General features: G+C 60.6%; 1 protein-coding gene across 4 annotated transcripts in view; it reads left to right on the forward strand.

Annotated features, from left to right (window-relative positions):
* The window catches only part of EHMT1 (euchromatic histone lysine methyltransferase 1), a 146,272-nt gene extending 127,618 nt beyond the window's left edge, over positions 1-18,654 (forward strand). For all 4 annotated transcript variants that reach the window (XM_047769111.1, XM_047769114.1, XM_047769112.1 and 1 more), the window contains 9 exons: positions 3,094-3,248; positions 4,162-4,329; positions 4,503-4,647; positions 5,064-5,141; positions 6,033-6,148; positions 7,777-7,863; positions 8,362-8,440; positions 17,226-17,401; positions 17,481-18,654. In XM_047769111.1, the coding sequence (XP_047625067.1) occupies positions 3,094-3,248; positions 4,162-4,329; positions 4,503-4,647; positions 5,064-5,141; positions 6,033-6,148; positions 7,777-7,863; positions 8,362-8,440; positions 17,226-17,401; positions 17,481-17,658 (1,182 nt within the window). In that variant the 3' untranslated portion in view covers positions 17,659-18,654. The remainder of the gene's footprint in view (positions 1-3,093; positions 3,249-4,161; positions 4,330-4,502; positions 4,648-5,063; positions 5,142-6,032; positions 6,149-7,776; positions 7,864-8,361; positions 8,441-17,225; positions 17,402-17,480) is intronic.
* Positions 18,655-22,630: the final 3,976 nt, after the last annotated feature.

A 22,630-nucleotide genomic window follows, 5' to 3' on the forward strand; every position in this document is an offset into this window, starting at 1 on the left:
TGTCTGGGCAGCCCGACCGCCGTCTCGTGGGCCTCATGTCACCGAAGCCCAGCTTATCCGTGGTTCCCTGCGCAGCTCGTGCTTTGTTGCCTTAGTTCAGGGATCATTGCCAAAGCCACGGTCCCCAAGACGGCCTGGTGTCTGCCGCGGTTCTGAGGTTCGGGCTCCTGTCCGAGGCCCACGGTGGGGGCCGGGCTCCCCAGGTGTGCGGAGCTCCCGGTGGCTCTGGACCCAGAGCTGCCTCTTTTCCGGGTGGGTGTCGCCCCCGCCACGCTCGGGGCCAAGGGTGGCCCAGGCTCCCGGCTGGGACGGCCCCGCTCCTGCTGTGTCCCATCAGCGCAGCCCTGTGACCGGCGGGAGACCCGGTGCGGCCGCTGCCGGCCCCTCGCCAGCCGTGCACGGCTCCTCTCGCTCGGGTCACCCGCTGCCGCACGTTCGCGTCAACAGCAGGGCCTTTGAAAAGGCCTGCTGTCCCCGCCGTTGCTCTTGGTCACCTGCTCAGGGCTGCCTGTCCGCAGCCACTTCCTTTGGTGCCAGGGACGCCCGAGGACGTCTCCCGCTGGGCGGGGCGCTCGTGACAGAGCCCTTCAGCCACTGAACGCCTGCGACTTCCTCGCTCTCCTTCCGTCTCTTGTTCCCCAGCTGCCCCCTCGGCCTATGGACGTTCCCAGGCCAGGGATCGAGTCTGAGCCGGAGCCGCGACCTGTGTGCTGCGGCAGCACCAGGTCCTTAACCCCCTGTGCCACAGCGGAACTCCTCCTCCACGCGCGAACGATGTCGTGCCGGGTGTGGCATTCTCGCAGACGGTTTCACGTGTCTGTGCCTTAAACACACGCACCGTGTTCCCGGTGAGTCTTGGTGGCCCGTCTGTTTCTCTCTCTGTCCCCCCGGCACCAGGGCACCACGCTTTGACTCTGTGCTACCTGGTGCTGGGTGTGGGGCCTTCAGAGCCCCTGGGGCCCGAGGGTTTGGGTTTTCATCCAATGGGAACCTCCCGGACGGCCCGCTTCTGCGTGTACCAGGAGGTGTGAGGCTGCTCGTGCTCGCTGCAGCGTCCTTCTCTCGAGACGGTTGTTTTACCCTGGACTTCTGCGTGGCTGCTTTCCTGCTCTGTCCTTAAGCGCCCCATCTCCGTCGCAGTGGCTGTCCCACTGTGACGTCCATCCAGCTCCACCTCGGGCATCGGGTTTCTTAGTCTTTCCTGAAACACGTCTCTTCTGAACGGTTCTTCCAGCTGCTTTGATGCCCCGTATTCTGGTCTGACCCGTGTCGCTTCGGGGCTTGGTTGGTTGGTTGGTTTGGCTCCTTGCCATGTGCCCTGTTTCCTGTGTCTGCACGTCTGGAACCTCACGTTGCACACGCGGTGTTCTGGATTTACCTTGTTGGGGATTTCTGCATTCCTGGAACCGTCTTGAGCCTTGCCCTGGGGTGCAGCGGTGCTAGGAGATGGTCTGACGGTTTGGGGTTTTGCTGTCCAGGTTTGTTAGGTTTTCTAAGCAGGCCCCAGCCTGAGGCGGGCCGTCCCTTCGGGGAGGGCCAGCCCTGGGCCCTGTATGCCTAGCCTCAGGCTGTGTCCTCCTGGAGGTTGGGGGTTGGGGCAGACAGCCCTCCAGAGGCCTCGTTCCTGGCCCCGCACTCTGCCCTGCAGCCCGGCCTCCTCCTGGTCTGCAGCTCTCGGGACAGCAAGCAAGTGGCCACAGGCCCCTGCTCCTCTCCCGAGGCTATAGCCGGTCCTTGTTTGATGTCCAGTTCCTGCAAACTGTCACTTCACATGTTTCGACTATTTTGTCCTGCTCTTTGGTTCTTTCCAGTGGGAGGGCAAAGCCAGCACGGTCCCTCTTGCCCTGTCTTTGCTCGAGGCCCCATCAGACTCGCAGGCCTGTCGTACTGTAGTGGGGGCGCCTGGAGAGGCTGGGAGACGGCACAGCCTCCGACTGGGAAGTCTCACAACCTAATTCTGGTGATAAAGTCACAGGTCACTGTGATGAAGGAAGGGGCTGCGTCTCGTGCAGGAGCTCACAGGTCGCAGGTGGTGGAAACTGGAAGACAGAGAGCTCCTGAGACTTAGGTCCAGGGCTGGGCCCAGACGAGCCATGCTTTTCAGGAGACACGGGCTGACGGCGGGAAAGCAGAGAGGGTGTTGAGGTGACACAGGCCACCCAGCACCTGCCTCGCCTCCATCTTTCCTGAGGCTCGTTGAGCTGGCGGCGTGGGGTGGCAGCTCAGGGATGTGCTGGGCCCCTGGGCCCTCAGAGGGGGTCCTGAGGCCGGCTGAGCAGGGGGTGTGGCGCCGGACGCCCTGGTGGGCTGGGTCCTGGTGGCTCCTGAGCTGCTGGCTGCATGGGCCCTGCAGACAGAACAGGAGGCAGCCCCACCTCTGAGGCTAATTCAGCAAAGCAAAACTGCCAGCGCGTTGGCTGGTTATGCTCCCTGAAGGAGGGAAGTGGGGCCTGTCCCTGGGGAGGGGTGGGTGTGGCTGTCCTTGTCACTGCTGTCCCCAGTGTGGCCGGGTGCTGTTTCACCTTGGCTGGCCATCTGGCCAGGCCGGACGCTGTCCTGTTTAAGTTGTTTTGTATTTTCCGATCCTTTGCATGTTTATTTCTTCAAAATTGTAGTTGGTGATAAATCATATTTTACACGACACAAATGTTTGTCTATCTTTAATCAAAATGTTTTTTCAGATCTTATATGAGTGTTACCCTGTACTGTGACTGTAACTCTATAGTAAACTGAATCTAATTTTAAAATAGGGAAGTTCCTGTTGTGGCTCAGCAGTAGGGAACCCGATTAGCATCCATGAGGGTGCGAGTTCGATCCCTGGCCTTGCTCAGTGGGTTGGGGATCCGGCGTTGCCCCGAGCTGTGGTGTAGGTTGCAGACGCGGCTCGGATCCCGCGTTGCTGTGGCTGTGGGGCAGGCTGGCAGCTGCAGCTCCGATTGGACCCCCGGCCTGGGAACTTCCCTGCGCTGCAGGTGCGGCCCTAAAAAGACAGAAGAAGAAAGAAAACCGTTCCGTGTGCAGGTGGCGACGTTCTCCCCTGTCTCTGACACGCCTGGTCTCTATCGCGCCCTCACCCGCGTGTCTCCTGAGCAGGAGGAGAACATCTGCCTGCACTGGGCCGCCTTCTCGGGCTGCGTGGATATCGCCGAGATCCTGCTGGCTGCTCGGTGCGACCTCCACGCGGTGAACATCCACGGAGACTCGCCCCTCCACATCGCCGCCAGGGAGGACCGCTACGCCTGTGTCGTGTGAGTGGCCGTGGGCGTGGAAACCCCACGCACGTTCCGAACGTGGAGGGGGAGTTCCTGTCGCGGATCAGCGGAGACGAATCTGACCAGCATCCGTGAGGATGCGGGTTCCATCCCTGGGCTCGCTTGGTGGGTTAAGGATCTGGTGTTGCCGTGAGCTGCGGTGTCGGTCACCCCGTGTTGTGGCTCTGGCGTAGGCCGGTGGCTCCAATCCGATCCCTAGCCTGGACCCTCTCCATGCCACAGATGCGGCCCTAAAAAGCAAAAGAAAAATTGAATGTAGAGAGGAGCCCATTCCTAACCCGACCCCTTCTGCTGGGGCGGGGCCGCCTGCGTGGACCCAGAGGAGCCAGGCCCACGGCGGGGGGCAGGGGGCGGGGGGCGGCAACAAGAGGGGCTGGCAGCAGTTCGGACGCGCCCAGAACCCCGGCCGTGAGCCCCTCCCGTGGAAGCTCAGGGAGGTGCGGCCCCGTTCTCGTCATGGGTGGGGGCGTGCTGGGGACGGGACCTCCGGTGACCGCGCCTCACTGGGAGACAGACCCTGGTGGTGCAGGGTGGCAGGGACCCCAGCCCCAGTGTCTGGGCCCGCCTTGGGTCAGGCCCCGCGATCGCCTGCCCGGCGCTGAGCAAGCGCACGGCTGGCCGGTGTGGCTGCCCTCTCATCCTGAGGGTGCCTTGAACAGAAAAGCCAAGGAAAACGGAACACGTGGCCCTCCTGCCCAGGAGACACGGCCGTGGCGGCGAACATGTGACGCAGCCTGTCCCTGTCCTTGGGCCGTGGGAGCCTCGGCCCCTCTTGGCTCAGCTCCATGGCGGGTGGTGGTGCCTCCCTGCCCGCACCGTGGCCACTGCGTGAACCCCATCCTGGGGTCCTTCGTCGAGGCCTGAGTGTCCCTGGGCCTGTCCTCTCCAGCCTCTTCCTGTCCCGGGACTCTGACGTCACCCTGAAGAACAAGGAGGGGGAGACGCCCCTGCAGTGCGCCAGCCTCAACTCGCAGGTGTGGAGCGCCCTGCAGGTGAGCCAGGCGCTGCGCGACGCAGCCCCCGACAGGCCCGCCCCGGTGGAGAGGACGATGAGCAGGTGCGGAGCGCCGCGTGCAGGGCCGGCCCGGCAGGGGCTCTGGGGGCCGGCGCCGAAGCCGCTCCGAGCCGTAGGGCCTCGGCCCCCCCCCACCCCCCCGCCGCCGCCGGGCCGGGGTGAGGGCAGCGGTGGCGCAGGGCGCCAGGAGAGCTGACGCCCGTTTTCCGGGGCAGAGACATCGCCCGGGGCTACGAGCGAGCCCCCATCCCGTGCGTCAACGCCGTGGACGACGAGCCGTGCCCCAGCAACTACAAGTACGTGGCGCAGAACTGCGTGACGTCGCCCATGGCCATCGACAGGAACATCACCCACCTGCAGGTCAGCGCGGCCGGGGCTCGCGGCCGGGGCTCGGGAGGCGGCCGGGGCCCTTCCAGAACACGGGCCCAGGGCTTGGGTCGCGGCCACGGCCCCGGGGCCGGCTGCGCTGTGGGGAGGGTCCCCGATCTGCCCGGGTTGCAGTCCCAGGTTCCTCGGGGGCGGCCAGTGGCTCCACCCCGCCATTCCCGCCGGCTCCCTGCTCTGCAGGGCAGTGCCCGCCCCGCCCCACGGTCTTGCCCGCGAGTACCCGGGGCCTCTGCCCGAGCCATCTCTCCTGCCCCCACCCTCTTTCCTGAGAGCCCCCCCACCCACGTCCTTGGGAGTTGGGGGGGGACAGCTGGGGCGGCTCTGGTTAGGACTTTGGGAGTTGTCACTGGGGCCACCCCCCCCCGTGACCCCGTGTGCCCTCCCCACAGTACTGCGTCTGTGTGGACGACTGCTCCTCCAGCAACTGCATGTGCGGCCAGCTCAGCATGCGCTGCTGGTATGACAAGGTGAGCCTGCCCGCCCCGCCGGGCTCTACGCCTGGGACCGGCCAGGGCCAGCTTTGGAGGAGCTGCGGGTGAGCCGGGCGTGGAAGCCCGCTGGGGAGGGGTGACAGAGGGCAAGGGCCTGGGGACGGGGCCAGAAGTTCCTGACCAGAGAGCAGAGGAGGCTGTCCCTGAGTCTGGTCTGGACGCAGCAGAGGAGCTGAGAAGGCCTCCCAAGGCCAGTCTCTGAGACGGGAGCCCTGCACAGCTTTGGTTTGGGTGCTCAGATGTCATCACTGGGGCAGGAACCCCTGTCCTGGGTGGAGAGAAGACAGGCTGCAGGTAGTTCTTTCCAGGGTCAACGTTCAGGTGTCCTGGGAGGGGGGGCTGGCAGGGTTCACGTCTCCTGTGGCATCTTGTGAAGCGGGGCCGTGCTGAGTGGGGCAAGTTCTGACTGTTGAGAGCAGCCTCTGAAGCTGCCAGGGTCTCAGACTCGGCCTGTACAGCGTGGGCTTCCCCCGACGGCTTTGCTGTGTCCGGGGGTCCGGACAGAAGAGCAGGTGGCTGTTCCCACCAGAGCCAGGGGGCGTGGCCAGGTGGTCCAGGCTGGAAGCGGAGGGGCCCATGAGCGGGCGGCCTCGGTGAGGCTGAGAGGGTGTGAGGGGCAGGGAGGGGCAGAGGGTGGACAGAGACTGGCTACAGTCGGGGGCCGAGGGAGCTGCGTGGACTCCTGGGGGGCGGGGGGCGTCCTGTGGCCTTGGAAGCGTGAGACCTGGCTTGCTCTCATCCCCGGTATGGCCTAAACCAGCCACTGCGGTTGCCACCAGCGTGGTCGTTTGCAGAAGTGTCTTGGTCGCCGTCTACTGGGCGGTGCACTGAGCATGGGCAGGGCCCTCACTGTGCCTCTGTCCCCAGGACGGCCGCCTCCTGCCCGAGTTCAACATGGCAGAGCCGCCCTTGCTCTTCGAGTGCAACCACGCCTGCTCCTGCTGGCGGAACTGCCGGAACCGCGTCGTGCAGAACGGCCTCAGGTGAGGGGCGGGGTTCTGTCCCCAAAGAGGCTCACTGGGGGGGGGGGTCTGTCTCTGTTGCTGTGTCTTTGCACGTGTCCGTATGTCTGCGTCGGTGTTTCTTTGTGTGTGCCTGTATGTCTGCGTGTGTCTCTGTGTCTCTGTGTGTGTGCCTGTATGTCTGCGTGTGTCTCTGTGTGTGTCTGTGTCTGCGTGTGTCTCTGTGTGTGTGCCTGTATGTCTGCGTGTGTCTCTGTGTGTGTGCCTGTATGTCTGCGTGTGTCTCTGTGTGTGTCTGTGTCTGCGTGTGTCTCTGTGTGTGTGCCTGTATGTCTGCGTGTGTCTCTGTGTGTGTGTCGGTGTCTGTGTGTGTCTCTGTCTGCAAGTCACACGCGGGGCTCTCTGGATGCTCTAAGATGACCTCAGGAGCAGAAGCTCTGCTTCCAGCCACTCAGGTTTGGGTTTAGGATGGGCGTGCGGAAGGCAGGAAACAGGCCTGCTGAGAGCTGCCCGTGTGCAGGCGGCCGCTGCAGGGTCAGCATGAGGCTGGCCCTTTTCTGGTGCCCACGTGGTCCCACATCTTTGTGTTCGGAGTCGCGCAGGGGTGCTGTGGTGGCTCCGCCATCCTGTCCCTTGGGCGCTTGGTCCTCCGACCGCCAAGCCAGAGCCTGGGGTCTGGTTGTGGTCCTTTGCCTCCGTGAACAGGCTTGAGGATTGGAAAATAGAACGTTATGAGGGAGAACTTCCACTGGACACGAATTTAGCTGAACACTAATTGCATAGCATTTTGGCAGCCATTAGCGTCAGCAATCTTCAATCTTTTCTTTCTTTTCTTTTCTTTTCTTTTCTTTTCTTTTTTTGTCTTTTTAGGGCCACACCTGCGGCATCTGGAAGTTCCCCGGCTAGGGGTTGAATTGGAGTTGTAGCTGCCGGCCTGCGCCATGGCCACAGCAACCAGAGATGTGGGCCACGTCTTGTGACCTGCACCACAGCTCACAGCAATGCCGGATCCTTAACCCACTGAGCGAGGCCAGGGATCAAACCCGCATCCTCATAGATACTAGTTGGATTCCTAATCTGCTGAGCCATGATGGGAGCTCCCCAGCTCGGTGCTCTTCCAGCACGCACTCTGTCCTGGTCTGTAGCAGGAGATCCTTTGGGTGAGGACAGGTGTGCCCGTCTCTCCCAAGGGCCTCTGCACACCCAACGCAGGCGGATGCCTGGCTCTCGGGGCCTGGGAGGCCCCCAGTGGCCAGGTCTGCCCTGTGGTTGGGTGCCCACCTGTCTGTCGCTTGCGCCTCGGGTTCTCATCGCAGCCCCGTGGCTGGGCTCAGTCTTGTCCCTGTGTTAGAGAGGAGCAGCCCGCGAGGCGAGAGGCCCAGGGGCCGCGTTCTAGACGCCGGCTCTCAGGCCGGCTTCTGAGATCCCCTGGACCGGAGGGCCTGAAAGATGCTGTGAGCCCTGCCTTGGCGCGGGGGATGGGGCGGGGTGGCGGTGCTGTGGGCGTCACCGCCCCGTTGCATGCGGAATTGTCAGGCATCTCCAGGCACAGAAGCCGTCGTTTCTGTCCCGTTCACTCCTGCCACTGGCGAGCCGGTGTGCGAGCTGGCCATGGGGGCCCTGGCCAGAGCGGCTGACCTGTTTTCCAGGACGAGGCTGCAGCTCTACCGGACACAGAACATGGGCTGGGGCGTGCGGTCCCTGCAGGACATCCCCCTGGGCACCTTCGTCTGCGAGTAAGTGACCCCGGCCACCGCCACCGCCAGGAGGGAGGGTGCCCTGCGGTGTGGGGCCCCCAGACCCCTCAGGGCGGCTGCCCAGATCCAGCTCTGCGGCTCCCCCGCCCACTTGGGCTTTTCTCCCTGCACTTTGGCACTGGCGCCTGGTCACTTGAGGAGGTCGGCAGCGGAGGTCCCCGGTAGTGCAGCAGGTTAATGGTCCGGCATTGTCAGCGCCGGGGCTGGGGCCGCTGCTGGGGCTCGGGTCGGATCCCCAGCCCCAGAACTCCGGCACATGCCGCAGGCACAGCCGAGAAAGATGCGTCCGCGCTTCGGCATGGTCAGGGCGGGTGGTTTTGGATTCCTGGTGAGATGGGGGGGCTTCTGTGTCATCATCTTCAGGAATTCCGAGTAAGTCCCAGCTCAGTCACAGACAGAACTCGCCAGTGTCCAGGGACGGTGGGGGGCCCTTGTCTGAGTCCAGGCCGCCACGCAGCCTGCCCGTTCTCGTCACAGGTACGTCGGGGAGCTCATCTCTGACTCCGAGGCTGACGTGCGGGAGGAGGATTCCTACCTGTTTGATCTGGACAACAAGGTACGTGTCTTGAGGGGTCGGGCGGAGAGCGGAAGGGGCGGGACGGGAGGCGGCCCTGGGCTGGTGAGGGGGTGGGCCGGCCGGCACTGGCCTTGCCGGCAGCCCAGAGGGCGCCTGCAGTTGGGGCCCCGAGCCCGGAGGTCCTGAGCTCCCCCCGCGAACCTCACGTGGGAGTCGCGGCCTGGGACACGTCGCTGCGGCCCGCCCCGCACCCTCTCTGTGTGGGTTAGGCCGCTGGAGGGCCCGGGGTCTCCGGGGCAGGTGGGGCTCACGCCTTCCGTCCGCGTCCCTGGCCTCCGCCGCTCCTGGGCCCTGGTTTCCAGGGCGGGTTCGGAGGCCGCCACACGCTCGGCTCCTTCGTGCTCCCTCCGCCTGGTTCCCAGGGCTGCTCCTTGTTCCTATCTTGTGAAGAACTTCCTAAAACTTCCAGGCACTGCTCGTGGGAGGGAAACGAAGGTGGAGGTGGGGCCGAGGGACCCTGTCCCCGGGAGCAGCCTTGAGACCCGCTCCCCCCTCCGTCTCGGGGCCAGGCGCTCACCTCCCCCCAGCGCCCGGCTCGGTGTCCCCCGGGCTCTGCCCCGCAGCCCCTCGGAGGGAGGGGGGCGCATTTGGGAGACACCTGTTTCCCCGAAGAGGAGCTTGTGCCCTGGGGGCCCGCAGCCGGGGGCCCCTCCACCCCGGGCTCGGGCTCGGAGCCGGGCCTTCCCTGCCGGTGTCGCCCCCTGCGCGCCCGGGCGCATGCGCAGCTGTGCCCCGCGCGGGCTCCTGCGCCATCTGCCAAGCAGTTGGCCTGCGACTGGTTTGCAGCAGCTCTTCCGCGTTCTGGGTAAATGCTCTTTAGCGACGGGTGCGTCTTGCAGGTGTCTTGCTCCCAGTCTTTCTCTATATGCTTGTGAGCTAATAGCATCCCAAGTAGCTTCTTTAAAACCCGGGTCATAAACATGTACAGCTGTATCGTCTCACAGAAGGTATCCTTTGCTTTCTTGCTGAAGGAGTCAAGCTTATTTTTTCCCCATGCCGACACCTGCTTCACAGAGCACCATTTGTTGAAAAGATTGTCGAGTTCCCCCTGTGGTGCAGTGGGCTAAAGACCCGGTGTTGCTGCAGCTGTGGCGCAGGTCACGGCTGTGGCTCAGATTCGATCCCTGGCCCGGGAACTTCCATGTGCCCTGGGTGCCGCCGAGAAAAGACAAGACTGTCCTCCCTCCCCCCTCAGCAGTGCCGACTTCATCGTCCGTCAGGTGTCCAGAGAGCCTGGGCTTCCCCCCGTGCCCACTGTCCCAGGCAGGCTGCAGGGTGTTAGTGAGCCCAGCACGTGTTCTCTTACCTGGGGGGGGGGGGGGGGCGGGGGGAGGTCTTGGGCGTGTCTGCTCTGCTTGGTCTCTTGAAGTTTATGTATGTAAGCTTTGAAATGAGCTTGACAACTACCATGAAACTCTAGTGGGGATTCAGTGAGCATAGTATTGGGCCTGTGAGTTAGATCAGGGTCAGGGCGGAGATCCGGGACCAGCGGAGGTGGTTAGGGTCTGGCATCGACCCGCGGACCTGCTTGGGATCAGACATGGAGTGTGAACTGGGTTGGATCGCTGAGGTCCCCACCAGCTTCCGAGTTCATGAACGTGGTATATACCCTTTCTCCTGTTTGTCATCTTTAATTAGTGCCAGTAATGTTTCCCCCGTGGTGTGACTTGTGTCTTTTGTTGTTGTTTGTCTTTTTAGGGCTGCACCGAGGCATATGGAAGATCCCAGGCTAGGGGTTGAATTGGAGCTGCAGCTGCTGGCCTGCACCACAGCTCATGGCAACGCCAGATTCTTAACCCCCTGAGACTGAACCTGCATCCTCATGCATCCTAGTTGGGTTTATTAACCGCTGAGCCACGAAGGGAACTCTTATATTTTGTTGTCTTTTGTGTATAACAGATCTTGGTATATTTTTATTTTGGGGTCACTTCATCGCTGTTGACTCACATCCAGTAAACTTTTAAGTGTCTGGTTTTGTTTTTGACACACAGCTGCCCGTATGATCACCAGCACCAGGAGGCATGGAGCCTTGATGCTGACCCCACAGCCGCTGTGCCCGCCACGGCCACCCCTCCCCAGTGAGCCCTGGGCGCCTGTGCACCCGCAGGGGAGTTTCTCTGTCTGGCACTGTGACCCACAGGCCTGCTGGCCGGCTGCTCCTTCCTGCTGGGAGCAGCAGCCACAAAAGCCGTGCTGAGCCACGTGCGTGTCTCCAGTCTTGGGCGCTCTAAGTACCTGCTGTGCAGGTGAGACGTGGCCTCTGTGATGCAGAGTGTGCTTCTCTTGGGTAAACCTCTGGGTGGCGTTGCTGCCGTCCCCCCGTGTGCACTTAATAACCTTGGCAGAAACAGCTGCCAGCCTCGGACGAGGGCTCTCACCCGGGTGCTGATGCCCCGATGGCCGAGTGGCCTCCTTGCCCCTTCTTTTGTGAAGAAATCGCCAAAATCGACGGCCCGTGGTCCCGCTGGGCCACCTGTTGACTTGAGTGGCTCGAGCTCTCGGAGCCCGAGTGGTGTCCCCGTCAGGGGCCTCATGTTTCCTCAGCCTCTCCTTCCTCTTGTGTTCCTGACGTGCCTTTCCTAGAGCAGGGCCCTCTGGACTGCGCGGTGCTGTGTGTGTCGTCTTTGTCTGCTGCAAGGCTGCGCTGCTTTTCTCCTCTCTCTACAGAGTGTATATTTTAGCAGAATTCCATTCAGTCTGTGATCTGTTTTGAGCTCACTTTTGCGTGTGGTTTAAGATAAGGCTTGAGGTTCACTGTTTTGGTTTTTCCAATTCATGTATTTGGGGGGTTTTTTTGGTAAGAATACTTAGGTTCTGGTCTCTTAGTGAATTTCAATCACGCAAAGCAGTTTTATTAGCTGTGGTTACCATGTTATCCATTAGATCCTCAGATATTTTTCATTTTATAAATTCACCATCCCTCTGTCCCACCCCCTGAAAACCACTACTCGACTCCATTTCTGTGAGAGTTTGCCCCCCAAAAAAAAAAAGGAACGAAAAAAACCCACATACAGTATTCGTCTGTCTCTGGCTAATTCCGCTCAGCTGATCCCCTGGGTGATCGTCCTGGCGGGATCTCCTTTGTCGGTGGACAGCGCTGTGCCCCTCTCTGCTGAACCGCAACGTGACCCAGTCCTACGCACATACACGCTGCCGTGCTCACGCTCTCCTCCGTCATGTCCTGTCTCCGCAGATCGCATGGGGTGCCCAAGCTGTACACAGGACCTCGTTGCTCCTCCATTGTAAATGCAACAGTTTGCATCTACGGACCCCAGGCCCCCCGCCACCCCACCCTCCCCCGGCAACCACAAGTCTGTTCCCCATGTCTGTGAGTCTCTTTCTGTCTTGTAGACAGTTTCACTTGTGCCATATTTTAGATTCCACATAAAAGCGATATCATGTGGCTTTTCTTTCTCTTTCTGAAGTACCTCACTTTGTATGAGAATCTCTAGGTCCATCCATGTTGCTGCAAATGGCATTGTTTTGTTCTTTTTTATGGCCAAGTAATATTCCATTGTGTACCTGCACCACGTCTTCTTCGTCCATCATCTGTTGCTGGACTTTTAGGTTGTCTCCATGTCTTGGCTGTTGTGAGTAGTGCTGCTGTGACCATAGGGGTGCATGTGCCTTTTTTCTTTTTTCTTTTTTCTTAGGGCTGCACCTGCAGCATTTGGAAATTCCCAACCTAGGGGTTGAATTGGAGCTGCAGCTGCTGGCCTATGCCACAGCCATGGCAATGCCAGACCCAAGCCGCATCGGTGACCTACACTGTAACTTGTGGCAATGCCAGGATCTAAACCCACTGAAGTGGGGCCAGGGATTGAACCCACATCCTTACGGATGCTAGTTGGGTTCGTTACCGATGAGCCATGATGGGAACTCTGCATGTGTCTTTTTGAATTTTAGTTTTGTCCAGATACACGCCTAGGAGTGGGATCACCGGATCCTACGGTAACTCTCTTCTTAGTGTTTTGAGGAGCCTCCACACTGTTCTCCACAGTGGCTGCGCTAATTTCCATTCCCACCAACAGCGCGGGAGGGCTGCCTTTTCCCCACTTTTTCCTCTCCAGCGTTTGCTATTTGTCCACTTGTTAACGATGGCCATCCTGACCTGTGTGGGGTACTACCTCATGTAGTTTTGATTCGCATTTCTCTAATAATCAGGGATGCTGAGCATTTTTTCGTGTGCCTGCTGGCCATCCATGTCTTTTTGGGAGAAATGTCTGTTTAGGTCTTTTGCCCGTTTTTCTTGTGTTTTGTCTTTTTTAGGGCTGCGCTCGTGGCATATGGAGGTTCGCAGGCTAGGGGTCGAATCGGAGCTGTAGCTGCCGGCCTACCCCACAGCCACAGCCACGCCAGATCCGAGCCGCGTCTACGACCTCCCCCACAGCTCACGGCCACGCCGGATCTTAACCCCCCGAGCGAGGCCAGGGATCCAACCCGCAACCTCAGGGTTCCTAGTCGGATTCGTTTCCACCGCGCCACGACAGGAGCCCCCACTTTTCAGTTAGGTTGTTCGGCGGGTCTTTTCACATAAGACCTGTTGGCGGTCTGTGTGTCTCCTTTGGGAAAAACGTCTATTCGATGCCCCTGCGCATTTAAAAACCTTTACTGTAGTTGATTACATTGTCGTGTCAGTTTCTGCTGCACAGCGAAGCGGCTCGGTCACGCGTCTGTACGGGCGCTCTTGCTCGTGGTAGCTGTCACCGTGGTCCATCCCAAGGGATCAGACGCAGTTCCCCGGGCTGGTGGGCGGGGCCTCATTCTTGTGTTTTGCTGCTGAGTTGGATGAGTACTTTGCATATTTGGGGTGTTAATCCCTCATCAGATACGCAGTTTGCCTGTGTGTTCATTTTCGTTCTGTGAGTGGTTTTCTTTGCCCTGCAGGAGCCTTGGAGCTTGATGAAGTCCTACTTTATGTTTGTTTTTGGTGTCAAATCCAGAAAATCATGCGAGACCAATATCAAATGGCTTCACCCCTCTGTTTCCTTTTGGAAGGGTTGTGGTTCAGGTCTTCTGTTCAAGTCTTCAGTCCGTTTTGCTTTTCGTTCTGGTGTAGGACGGGGTCAGTGCTCGCTTGTGCGCATGTGAAAGTAGCGTCTCTTCCGCACCTTTGAAAGGAGGTCTTCCTGGACTGGGTTTGCTCTTTTGACCTGTTTGCTGACCCAGAACCTGCATCGCTGTGTCCTGATTGTCGGCATCCCTCGGGACACGGCAGGTTCAGCCCCAGACACGGCGATGAAGCAAATAGCGCGACGAGGCGCGTCACGTGTTTTTCTGGTCCCGGTGCATCTGGTCATGTGGACACTAGACTCCTGGCTATTATTTGTAAGAGCGCTTTCTTGGGAAACAATACAGATGCCCTAATTAAAAACAGAAATAGTTTATTGCTGAGATGCTAGCCGTCACCCGCGCCTCCAGCAGGTAGCACTGCTGGAGGCGACCACAGATCCCATAACCAGTATGGTAGTGTTTGAAGTACTGAGAGTTATCAGAAAGCAACAGACAGGAAGCTGCAGGTGTTTCTGGGAGATGGTGCCCATGGATCTGCTTGCTGCCGGGTCACTGTGCGCCTTCACGGTCTGCAGAGCTCAGTGAAGCCAGGCGCCCCGGTCCTGGATCCAGAGCAAGTCTGGAAACCAGGCAGCAGTGCGTCAGCCCGCTGTTTCCAAAACCGTGTTGGCCACTCTGTGCCCTTTGCGTCCCCGTGCAGATCTTAGAGCCAGAGCGTCAGCACAGGAAGAGGCTGCAGGCTTCTGGGGAGGTCGCCTCCTAGCTCGGCTCAGTTTCGGGGTGTTGGTGTGTGGGCAGCTGGTGCCCAGGCCCCCGGGCTTGCTGGCTCCCAGGGTGTGGATCCCACGCACCCTAGCCTTTCCTCCCACGCCTTTCCTGTGCTTTTGCTTCTGTAAACAGTCCTGCTTGTGTACCTTCTGACCATTTGTTGCTAGGATATGGAAATAGTTGTTTTTTGTATATTGACCTTGCTCGGTCCACTTATTAATTCTAGCAGCTTTTCTTTTCTTTTTTTTTTTTTTTTTTTTTCCCAAATGGCGGCACCCTCGGCATATGGAGGTTTCCGGGCCAGGGATCGAATCCCAGCCTTAGCTGTGGCAATGCCAGATCCTTTAACCCACTGCCCCGAGCCAGGGATCGAATCTGGCCTCTGCAGTGACCCGAGCTGTGGCAGTCAAATTCTTAACCTGCCACACCATAGCAGGAACGGCTCTAGAAGGTTTTTGACGATTCTCTAAGGTCTTTTGTGTGCGTGCCTGTGCTGTGTGAGTAAAGCCGGGGCTCTGCGTGTCCTGTCTGCGCCGTGCTGCCCGCCCGGCCGGGGCTCTGTCCCTGGGAGGGTGCCCTTGCCGGGGGGACTGCCTGCGTCGCATTCCTCCTCCCACCCCTGGGTGCGACCTGGGCCGCGGGCGTTTTGCAGGAACTTCTGGGGGCTCCCCCGTGTTGTTGTGGGCTCTGCTGGGTGGGTGCTGCCCCATCGTGGGGACGCCCTGCCGTCTTCTCATCTGTAATGGGCGACGTGCTCGGGGCCGTTCTCAGGTGTTGGCGGTTCGTGCAGCTGCCGTGAAAGCTCTGGTGGCCGCGTCTTCATTCCCTGGGCTGCGTGGTGGTGACGCGCAGCTCCGTGGGAGGCCTTGTGGACAGGCCTGAGTGGACGTGGCCGTGTCATCAGCAGACGGTCCCCTCCCTCTGGGCCACCGTGTCATGGGCAGAGGACGCTTGAGGAACCCAGGCTCCCGTGGGGCGTGGTGCTCAGAGCTCTGTCCTTGGTCCACCAGGAGTTGCAGGGATCCACGCGGGGTTGTGCTCAGTGTCTTCTGTAGTCACGTGGCGAATAATCTGACTTCAGGGGCCGTCGTTGTCAACTGTCATCCCACGTCCCACTGGCTGAGGTGTCTTGCTGCCTGTGGCGAGCCTGCACTCGTCCACGTGGCCCCCATGCGTCTCCAGTGGCTTTGACGTCTGGCCCTGAGGAACCTGGGCACTGTGGGTCTGTTTTCCCTGCTTATTTTCTCTTTTTTATTGCTTTTTAGGGCCGCACCCGCGGCACATGGAGGTTCCCAGGCTAGGGGTCCAATCGGAGCTATAGCCGCCGGCCTTCACCACACCCACAGCCACACCAGATCTGAGCTGCGTCTGCGACTACACCACAGCTCATGGCAATGCCAGATCCTTAAGCCACTGTGCGAGGCCAGGGATCAAACCCGCAACCTCATGGTTTCTTGTCAGGTTCATTTCCACTGTGCCACGGTGGGAACTGCTCCCTGCCTATTTTCATTCTGCTTCCCTTGCCTCTTGGTCCTGATTCGTTTTCGTTTGGGTTCTAAACCCCGCACTTGCGAACCTGCTTGAGGAGAGGCATCTGGGCTCAGGGTCCCTCCTCTGAGATCACCGAGGCCCTTGGCAGCAGTGAGGGTGGTTCAGGGCTGGGCTGTAGCCTCTGGCCTCTGATCCAGCCTCGCCTGGGGTTCAGCCCTCAGGGCACCGCCCGCAGTCAGGAGGTCAGGCCCGTCCTCGCCCCCGTGGGCAGCTCGGGGGGACTGCCCTGAGCTGGACCCCCCTGGAGTCTTCCCAGAGCCGCCGCGCCTTCACACAGACATTTTTTTTTTTGGTTTGCGTTTCTTCTTAAAAGTCTGGTGGCGCTTTCCCGCCGTCCTCCGCAGCCCCGTCAGCTGTTGGGCTGCTGACGCTGGCCCTGCACGCTCTTTGCCCTGATTCTCACCAGCATCTTTGACCCGTGGGGCATGGGGAAGGGGAGGGGGTGTCCCTGGTGCCCCAGCCGCTCAGGCGGAGGAACCTCCTGGGCTGGCCCTGGGCCTCCTCCGATGAGCCTCCAGGGACCGGCTTCCATGCACCTGCGCACCTGTCGGGAGGGACTGTGCGCCCCGCCGCTCTGGGCCGGTGCTGCTGGCGGGGCTGCAGAGTCCAAGCCTGGCTCGCTCTCACCAGCTTCTAAGACCTGGGGTCGCTCTGGAGCAGCTCCTGGGCCTCTGGGCACCACCCTCCAGGGACCTCCCTTCTCTGCTCCTGTGGCTTTGGCGGCTGCCTCTGACCCTTGGCCCTTCAGTCTGCCCTCAGCCCCCACCCACGGGCTGTGCCCCAGGAGGTCCCAGCGACCTGCGTGCCCTAGCTCTGAGCCCTCCCGGGCCGGGCGTGCCGCTCCCTTCTTCCCCCGCCGCGGCTCCCGCCCGTCCCAGCTCAGACCTTTGTATCCCCAGGTCAGGGGCTGATGAAGTCTCATTGCCCCGTCGGGGTCTGGGCCTGGGGTGGGTGCCCCGTGTCCTCGCTGTGTGGTTCCTCGGACTTCAGACCCCCTTGGGCTCTGGATCTTTCCAGAGAAAATTTTCCTTTCCAAGGGCGAGTGGTCAGACCGGGCCCTTTCTCGCCGACAGCAGCTCAGCACCCCTGCTGCCGGCCTGGTGGTGTCGGGCCGGGGCGGGGGGGGGGGGGGGGGCCTGGACGCCGGGTCTGCCATTTGCTCTGCCCCCTCCTGCGCCCCAGGGCAGCTTCCCCCGCTCTGTCCTTTTGTCCACCTGCTCCTCTGCCCAGCGCCCCTGCTGGGACTTGGTTCCTCCCGTCCCTCTCCAGGTCCGCATCTCCTCTGCGGCCGCGGCCGCCGCCTCGGCGCCGGCCTCTGCCCGACGGGCCGGTCAGCCCCAGGAGGACGGCTGCGGCCCCTCGGCTGCGGCCGCCCGGGGGCGCGGGGAGGGGTGCGGCCGGCGGCCCACAAGCGCTCGGCGTGTCTCCGCAGGACGGAGAGCTCTACTGCATCGACGCCCGCTTCTACGGGAACGTCAGCCGCTTCATAAACCACCACTGCGAGCCCAACCTGGTGCCGGTGCGCGTCTTCATGTCGCACCAGGACCTGCGCTTCCCCAGGATCGCCTTCTTCAGCACGCGCCTCATCGAGGCCGGCGAGCAGCTGGGGTAGGTGGGGCCGCCCGCGCCCGGCCCGCGGGGCCCGGCAGGTGCGCAGGGCCCGGCGCCAGCTCTGCTGTCTCCGCAGGTTCGACTACGGGGAGCGCTTCTGGGACATCAAGGGCAAGCTGTTCAGCTGCCGCTGCGGCTCCCCCAAGTGCCGGCACTCCAGCTCCGCCCTGGCGCAGCGGCAGGCCAGCGCCGCGCAGGGCGCCCCCGAGGACCGGCTGCCCGACACCAGCTCCGCCGCCGCCGACCCGCTATGAGAGCTGCGGCCGCGGGCGCCGGCGCGATGCCGCACCCGCCGCGGTTCAGGGAGAGGGAGAAGCGCGCGTCGAGGTCCCGGCCGGCGCCCGAGGGGCCGAGCCGCGCCCGAGCACTCGGCGGCCCGCGCCGGGGCGCCCGGCGTCCGCGAGGGTGGTTTTGTGGTTTCCGCGTCTCGCTTCCCCTCTGCTCTCCGTGTTCCTGCCCCACCCCGGGCTCCTTGGCGACGCCCGGTCGACCCAGACGCCGCCGCGCGGCCGCACCGAAGCCACCGCACCTGCCAGCTGCTCCGCTGGACCGGCCCGGCCGCAGACACCGTCCCCTCCGCCGCCCGAGAGGTCGGGCGGGCCCGGGCCGCCCCTGAGCGCGGAGAAAATGGGGCTTTGCTTTTTAAAGACGTCCTCCCTCTGGTCTGTGTGTCAGACTCCTAGCGTTTCTTTTCAAGGAAGCCGTCTGGTGGCAGGAGGCCCGCGAGGACCTGCCCTCGCCCCGCCAGGGCCGCGCGGCGAGGCTGGCACCTTCTCTGATTCCCAAGCCACATGGTATGATGATGACTAAACTGATTTATTTTCTACCATTATTGAACATTAGGACAAACAAAAAATAAAAAACACAAAACACAGACAACGGTGCTGATTCTGGTGTGGTTTCTACTCACCATGTGAAAATAAACTATCAACTGTATAAAGAGAACAAAGTGATTTTAGAATAAAATGCAGGAAAACCTTTTTTAAAGACGTTAGTCTTGTAGTGTGAATAAACTTGCCGTCGCCTTTGGTGTGGTGGCCTGCCCGGTCCTACCCTCTGGCATATACTTTTTTAAAGACTGTAACTAGTGCAGTAACAGTGGGGTGCGACTCTTCTAGAACATTCATAATGCAGTCACGTTTATTTTTTCTGTTAAAATGTTTTTTGACAGTTCTAAGAGCAGTCTTTTGGCTCAGACCATTTCTTGTTCTGTTTTCAATGAAATCAATAAAAAAAAGAAGTACTTTAAATGAGGTTTTATTATGGTATCCTGTTTCAGCTGGTTTCTGCAAAACGCCTGCACGTCCCGTGGGCCGAGGCGCTGGTGGGTTTCCTGTGGCCCCGGGACCAGTGGCAGGCCCGGCCCCGGGCTCGAGGCTGAGCGAGTGGACCCGACCCCCCCCCCCCCCGCCCCGCGACCCCCGAGGAGAGGGGTGGCCTGCTCTCCCCTCCCCAGGCGTCAGCAGAACCTGTGTGAGCCGTGCACGCAGGCACATCTGTGCACCCAGCGCCCTGGAGGCCGGGGGTGGGGGGTGGGAATGAGGTGTTTGGACACCGTGAGGCTGGAGCCTTCGCACCTCTGGGGTCCCCATCCCTGGGCTCCCCAGGGAGCCTCTGAACCCAAGAAACAGCGTGAAGGCTCTTTTTCTACACGGAGATCGTTCAGTTAGACATCTTCAGACCTTTATCCAGAGCCTGCACTTTGCAGACAGCCCAACAGGGCACCTTCCCTGTGGTCCTCGGGCCAAGGGCTGTGTGGGGCCTGGGGGACTCAGGGGCGGGCCTCTCTTCCCCGGGGACGCAGGCCGGGTCCGCACGGCTCACTGCCTTTCTCTTCTGGGGGCGCCAGGACCACGAGAGGGCCTGTGCTGGCGGGGAGGGGCCGCCTGGAGCTGGGGAGCGTTTCCCTGAGACCGGCCAGCCCTGTGCGTCCCTCCCCCAGCCCTGCCCTCGGGCTGGAGCCCCGGCGACTGGTGACCACGGCCTGCATTTTGGTGCCCTGCCTGTCCTGTGCTGGGCCGGTGCTGGGGGTCCAAACGGCTGTCTGTGGACTCAAGACTCAGCCTGGCTGCAGGTCTTTGGGGTGTTGGGGAGGCCTGCGTGGTGAGGCCAAGGGTGCTGGGGGCCGTGCGGTGACCCTGGGTACCAGCCTGACGCTCCTCAACCGGTCCCACCTGGTTGGAGGGACACCGACCGCAGACACAGAGAGGCTCTGGGGGGGCTGGGCGAGGGCAGGTTGGGGAGGCGCCCCGGGGGCTGCAGGTACCTCTGTCGAAGCCAGACCTGTCACGCCCAGAGCCCACACCGCGCGGCCCTGGCGCTCCTGCTGCGTCTGGACCTTCCCTGCAGGATTTCCCGCTGCTGCTCAGACCACAGTCGCCAGCGTCATCTCCCTCCTGGGCAGTGACCCTCAGGGCAGGGGCCAGATGGCTTATTTTGGAATCTGTCTCCAAAGCCCCATCCCCAAAACGTGTGCCGGCTTTGCCTCCACGAAGCGGGGGCGTTTCCCCAGGTCCGGCACGCGGCGCCGTCAGGCGTCTGATCGCCGGGGGAAGGCTGACCCGGAGTGTGCACTTCGCGCCCGGTGGGTTTTTACTGGGGAACTCGACCGTCTCTTAGCTACTGCGGAGGGGCCTTCGCTCCCCGTGAGCGGTCTTTGCCTCGGGTCTTGCCGGTTGTGTTTTCCCGGTTGACTTGCGCAGGCGCTGGATGGTGTGGCCTTACACCCACGCCGACCGGCAGTTGGTGTGGTGCATCTACCGTGTAACTTCTGATTTTGTACTGTATGGAGAAAGACCGCCACCTCCACCAGCACCTTGTCTCCTCCTCTGTTTGCCAGTTTGTCTCCTGGATCCAGGTCAGATGTACATGGTGTATGGTGTGAAATAATAAGATTCCTTTATGACTTTTTTTTGCGGAATAACTTAGCTACAGTGAGATGCATGGCTCTTTTGCCAACCAGCTTACAAGTGAGTTTTGAGAAATGCCTTCGCCTTTGTGGCCCACCCCTCATGAAGACACCTGTCACCGAGAGGGACGTCTCTGTCCTTTCCAGCTGGCCGCTGCCTCGAGGAGGCTCCCTGTTGTAACCACACGGAAGGAAGTGGACCACGCGGGGTGCCCCCCGCCCAGCTTCTGCTCCGCTCTCCTGGCCGCAGATGCGAAAGCACCAGCTCGCGGAGCCCTCTGCTTGCTGAGGAGTGTCCCCTGGAGGGATACACTGCGGCTGCGACCGCCCCTGTGCACGACCGGCTGCCCTCAGCGGAGAGCCGGGGCTGGCACTGCAGGGAACAGCCAGGCGCCGAGGCCGCGCCCACGCGAGCTTGGGTCCTCCCGGTCCTGTCTGTCCTGGCAGCCGTGGCGGCATCTTGCTGCGGCTCTGATGTCGCCCCGGGGGGCCGATGACGCGGAGGACCTTGGGTGCTTTGGTGCTTTTCCTGGACTGTCTGTGTCACTGAGGGCAAAGTCCCTGGTCTCCTCCAGAATGTAAATGTTTTCTCTCATCTGAAATTTGTGTTCGTTTTCTTAGGAAAAGTTTTGAAGTTTTGACCACAGTTTCGCCTTTTAGTTTTTCTTCTCTGCCGACGCCCTCTCCGTCCTCAGGTACCTTTGCCTCCCTCCCCAAGCTTGAGAAGATACTCCCTTGTTTTCTTGTGAGGCATTCTAGTTTGAGGTTTTATGTTTTGGCCTGTGGCCCGTCCGAGAGCCATGTTCGTCAGCAGTGCGAGGAATGCACGCGTCCGCCTCTGGCCGTGAGCACGGGCCCGCTCTGGCCCTTGGTGTGACAGCGCCTGGGCTCTTGTGGCCGTTCCGCGCCGCGTCATGTGTGGGAGGCCTGTCCGTGCTGCACCACGTGTCCGTCCTTTTATGGCCAGGTCATCCTCCGACGCGTGGACGGATCGCGTCCAGCTCACCCACGCACCAGGATGGTGGGTTAGCCCCACGTTGGGGCTCTTGGGAGTGATGCCGCTGGGCGTGTCCACGTCTGCGTGTTTGTGTGGATGTGTGTTCCTTCCCCTTGGATGGAAACCTAGGGTGGGACGTGCAGGGCCTCGTGGGGAGGGCTTCCAGGCTGCTAGCCAGAAGCCGCCGCCGCCCGCAGAGGCCACACCCTCGTCCTCCCCAACGCTTGCCGTCGGGCGTTTTTGTCCCGGCTGTCCTGGTGGGGGTGAAGCGGTGTCTCTCGTTGGTTTGGGTTCGCACTTGCCTGAGGACTGGCGACGTCAAGCATTTCTAAATGTGTTCGTCATCGACCATTTTTACATCTTCTTCAGGGAAACGTGTATTCGTGCCCCTTGCCCGCTTTGCCATCGAGTTCCCTCTCTATTGTTGAGCTGTAAGGGGTTTTTTTTAGTGTATTCCAGATAGGGATCCCTTCGTCAGAGAGGTGACTTGCAAACATTTTCTCCCGTTCTGTAGGTTGTCTTTTCACTTTTCTTTGGAAGGTGTCTTTTGAAGCACAGAAGATTTTCATTTTGATGCCGTGCCGTTTTAGCCGTTTTTCTCTTTTGCTACTCGTTCCTTTGGGGCTGTATTTAAGAAACTGTTGCAGAGTCTAAGATCACAGGGATTTGTACATCGATTTCCCTGATTTCTAGAGTTTTCTAGTGTTAGCTCTTACTGTTTATGTCTTCTCTACTGTTTAGGTCTCTCCGATACATTTTGAGCTAACTTTTGCACATGGTGTGAGTTAGCGGTCCGACTACATTCTTGTGCAGGTGGAAGGCTGAAAAGAGGCTGTCTTTTCCCCACGGGTGGTCCTGGCACTCTGGGGAAAGAACAGTTGGCCATAGCTACTGGGTTAATTCCTCGACTCGGACTTCCATCCCGTGTCTTCTATCTGTATGTCTCTTCTTTTGCGCTGTCATGCCGATTTGATGGCTGCTTTTGCTGTAAACTTTGGAATGGAGGCGTGCGAGTGCTCTAACTTCTCAAAGATTGTTTTGGCTGTTCCAGGACCTTTGAGTTTTCATATGAACTTTAGGATCGGTTTATCCATTTCTACACAGAAGCCAGCTGTGATTCTGACAGGGATTGAGTTTAATCTGGCCAATTATCCTTTTTTTTATTTTTGCTGGCCAATGGTGTGTGGAAGTTCCTGGGCCAGGGATCAAACCTGCGCCAGAGCAGCGAATTGGGCCACTACAGTGATAACGCCAGATCTTTAGCCCACTGTGCCACGAGGGAACTCCAGTCCTTTTTAAAATAGACTTTTGTAAATAATAC

Source organism: Phacochoerus africanus, chromosome 2 (assembly GCF_016906955.1).
Source record: "Phacochoerus africanus isolate WHEZ1 chromosome 2, ROS_Pafr_v1, whole genome shotgun sequence".
Lineage (NCBI taxonomy): Eukaryota > Metazoa > Chordata > Mammalia > Artiodactyla > Suidae > Phacochoerus > Phacochoerus africanus.